Genomic DNA, 3,208 nt, shown 5'->3' on the forward strand with positions numbered 1-3,208 from the left:
GGTGGTATGGACATGGGCGGCATGGGAGGCGCTTCCTCTGGTCCTACCGTTGAGGAGGTTGACTAAGTGCACGATGAACTCTTTTGCACGGTATGATGAATCTATGGAACCAACGCATCTCTCACCGTAGGAGAATTGTATGTTATCGACTATCAACAGCGTTTGAAATCAACTCAGAGTAGTGAGTTTGTGACACCTACCTATGACATCTACCTAGTGAAATATACTTAGCAGTATGTTTATGACGACTACTCATTCTTGACACCTTATAAAGGCACCTAGTGCTGAAATGAACTTAGCAGTACGTTTACGACGACTTATTCTCCTGCTGAAGGAATCCAACGCAGCAGTTCACGACGGAATTCATCTGTCAACAGGTCCACATCTGCAAACAAGGAGATTCTCTGAAGTCTCCCGCATCCCAACAGTGATTGAAACGAACTCAGAAGTCCAATAACGCTGGGCAAGTCTTCAAGATCAATGGCCTCGAGCAACCCCCAAACGTAGATATGAGTGCAGGCACACGATTCAGCGACAGAGTGCAAATCATACAGAAAGCTAGTATCCATCAACCTGATGAATACAGAATCAGACTCCACATTCATCCAGTCATCGCTCTCGAAGAACGCCTTGGACGGGCACACAAAGAGAGAGCGATGGCTTGCCGCCTGTCGGAGACCATCAGCTAATTTCTTGGCGGGTGAAATCTGCAGCATGCGACAAAACGGTTGACGATAATGTCGATTTTGTGGTGGCGGCAACCGTCACACATGCAGAACGATCAGGGAAAGCTCGTTGACCTCTACGTTCCCAGGAAGTGCAGTGCTACTGGCAAGCTGATTCCTGCGTTCGAGCACGGTGCAGTGCAGCTGTCCGTTGGCCTCGTCAATGAGCAGGGTGTCTATGACGGCAACATCTACTCCTTCACCGTTTCTGGTGCCGTCCGTGGACGGGGTGACGCTGACAACGCGCTGAACCGGCTGTTCCAGGAGAAGAGTCTTTTGGAGCATGTTTGAGTGTGTGTCGACCAACCATTCTGAGAAACCCAGCTAAATACACTAACGATGCTCCTTCAGCAGGATCCATATTCATGGCGACGAATGTGTTCTGACACTTCACTTTGTCTTCCTACAAACAAACTTGCTTTCGTCGGCATCAAAGCTCCTTCATGTCGTAGCGTGACTTCGAACCTTGCATCAGAGCTGCAGCGCTACCATACATACTGCTTAGTAGCCAGATTACAAAATGCAGTGCGACGAACGCCGCACCAACGATGAGCATGAGGGCCAGTCCGGTGTCCATGTAGTAATTGTGACAAATGCAGAGTAACCCTTGCTAAGTACGGCATGTGAGGATATGGCATCGCGCGCGTTGCTACATGCAACCCTATATCGGAACCTGGAAAATTGGTACAATGCATGACGCTCAGAGAACAGACCTCCAGGAAAACTTCTCCCAACACATTGGCACCTGGACCTTGGATGACCGGTACCTATCCTTTCTTCCTATTAGGGGAGAGGAAAGTGGATTGCTGGCATGGATTGTTTCGACGACTGAGAGGTTCGTTCAGAACCTTATGGGGACTCTGCTGGACACAGCGTCACAGGATGAACTAGAACGCAAAAGGGAGAAGTCAGATGCTTTGGGTTGTGAAGAGTTTTTGCGTGACCCACGCTGAGGCATATTACGCAATAGTTGCTAGAAACCTATATATATTGCATGAGCGCCCCAAAGAATGAGGTCGCTCCGACGGCCCACCCGCCAATGCCATTACTGTTCTCCGGCCTAGGTGGACACACGTTCGCATGTCAGAACACTGGACAAGTAACAGAGGTGCCAGCGGAATTACTATCGGACACGGGCGCGACGCCATTCGGCTCTGCAAGATCCAGTGTGCTGATTCCGACTGGAGAAACGACTTTTGCGTTCAGCAACTTCAACAACACACGAGGACATTCATACCATGAGCAGCATTTCCAAGAGACCCAAGACTGTGTTGGAGTAGACCAAAATACCCACTACGGATTCAACTCCAGCCAGCGCGGACCGGTGGAGCATCCTAAACCTGCAGGCTGCTCTATGCAACCTCACTCTGACACGGCCATCACCGTCACCAACGCCCGAGGTCGTTGCACAGTAACGCCATCCGAAGCTGAGGGGTCTTCCGCCGGAGTGCCGGGCTCTCATGTAGTGCATAGTCACCAGAGGTGGGTCCATACCCCGACTTCCTGTCAATTACCTTCTTCCAGTCCTGCCGTCTTCAACCATGACCTCTCGAACTCACCAGTGGTGAACAACTATGGATGCCGCGGCGTGTCTCCGCTCTATCTCCACGGCCCTGTCGGAGCTCGCACCCGCTTCCAGCACGAAGACGTCCACAAAACAGTGAGCTCCGTGTCTTCTCTCAACAGACTCAAAGATGCGGGCTTGTACAGCAACGACCTGATGTCCCTCCCTCCACCCCCACGGTGAATCGTACGGTAAGTAGACCTTCGCTGTGTCGCACTTCTTGGTTGTCCTGCCTCTCCTCCTGTTGCACGTGTTAACATCTCGTAGATTGCTCGCGCGTTTCTGCTGCCGTCGTCATGGACTCAAGCTGGCAGAAAGAAAAAATCATGTCTGAGATCGTAAGTCACTACACGCGTGGCCGGTTCTCCAGTCCCTGTCAGCGTGACATCATCTAACGTCATTTCAGGAGAAAGGGTCGACGCCCGAGTAATGAAGCGTGGAAAGGCTACGGCACGCCTGAATGCGCCGTGGGGCACTCTGGTTCCGTGCTTCACATCCCCCCGTTGGAGGTTCTTCCTGCCACGGGTTCAGACAGCGAATCTGTGTCGAGCACCACTACCAGTTTACCAGAAGAGCCTACACCTTTAACGGTTCGAATTGAGGAGGTGGACAATCCTGCCGTGCCAAGTAAGGTTCTCGCCACCGACGAACCTAAGGCCAAAGCAAGGCTGAGTCAACTGGAGTCGTCCTCCCTAGAGAACGTGGGTGCCTGGGCATCTGAGCACGAGAAAGTATTTGAAACGAGCGAAGCCTCGAGCGCAGGCCGAGACGAAACTTTACTGGAGGTCCCTGAAGTGGGGCGTACAGAGGCTAGCGGTCGTAGAGCATCGGTGTTGTCGGCCTCGAGTGTATCAGACAGCAACGAGCCCTTGGAGGAAACGAAGGTTGATGCAGTCGAGATCACAGAGGCCACTACTGT

At 52.0% G+C, this 3,208-nt stretch overlaps 3 protein-coding genes across 3 annotated transcripts; 2 read left to right on the forward strand and 1 right to left on the reverse strand.

The window, feature by feature from the left end:
* Window positions 1-317: 317 nt before the first annotated feature.
* On the reverse strand, window positions 318-716 carry KVP18_002200 (uncharacterized protein; the record flags this gene model as incomplete). Its single annotated transcript, XM_067952909.1, has 1 exon — window positions 318-716. The coding sequence occupies one exon, from the start codon at window positions 714-716 to the stop codon at window positions 318-320; it is 399 nt and encodes a 132-aa protein (XP_067810691.1).
* Window positions 717-770: 54 nt separating this feature from the next.
* Window positions 771-1,016, forward strand: KVP18_002199 (uncharacterized protein; the record flags this gene model as incomplete). The annotated part of the gene is made up of 1 exon (XM_067952908.1): window positions 771-1,016. One exon carries the CDS (start codon window positions 771-773, stop codon window positions 1,014-1,016), a length of 246 nt encoding a protein of 81 aa, XP_067810690.1.
* Window positions 1,017-1,378: 362 nt separating this feature from the next.
* Window positions 1,379-1,678, forward strand: KVP18_002198 (uncharacterized protein; the record flags this gene model as incomplete). The annotated part of the gene is made up of 1 exon (XM_067952907.1): window positions 1,379-1,678. One exon carries the CDS (start codon window positions 1,379-1,381, stop codon window positions 1,676-1,678), a length of 300 nt encoding a protein of 99 aa, XP_067810689.1.
* Window positions 1,679-3,208: the final 1,530 nt, after the last annotated feature.

Source organism: the organism of the source record quoted next (genome assembly GCF_019968955.1).
Source record: "MAG: Porospora cf. gigantea A chromosome Unknown PgA_NODE_2719_length_3208_cov_393.551, whole genome shotgun sequence".
NCBI lineage: Eukaryota > Apicomplexa > Conoidasida > Eugregarinorida > Porosporidae > Porospora > Porospora cf. gigantea A.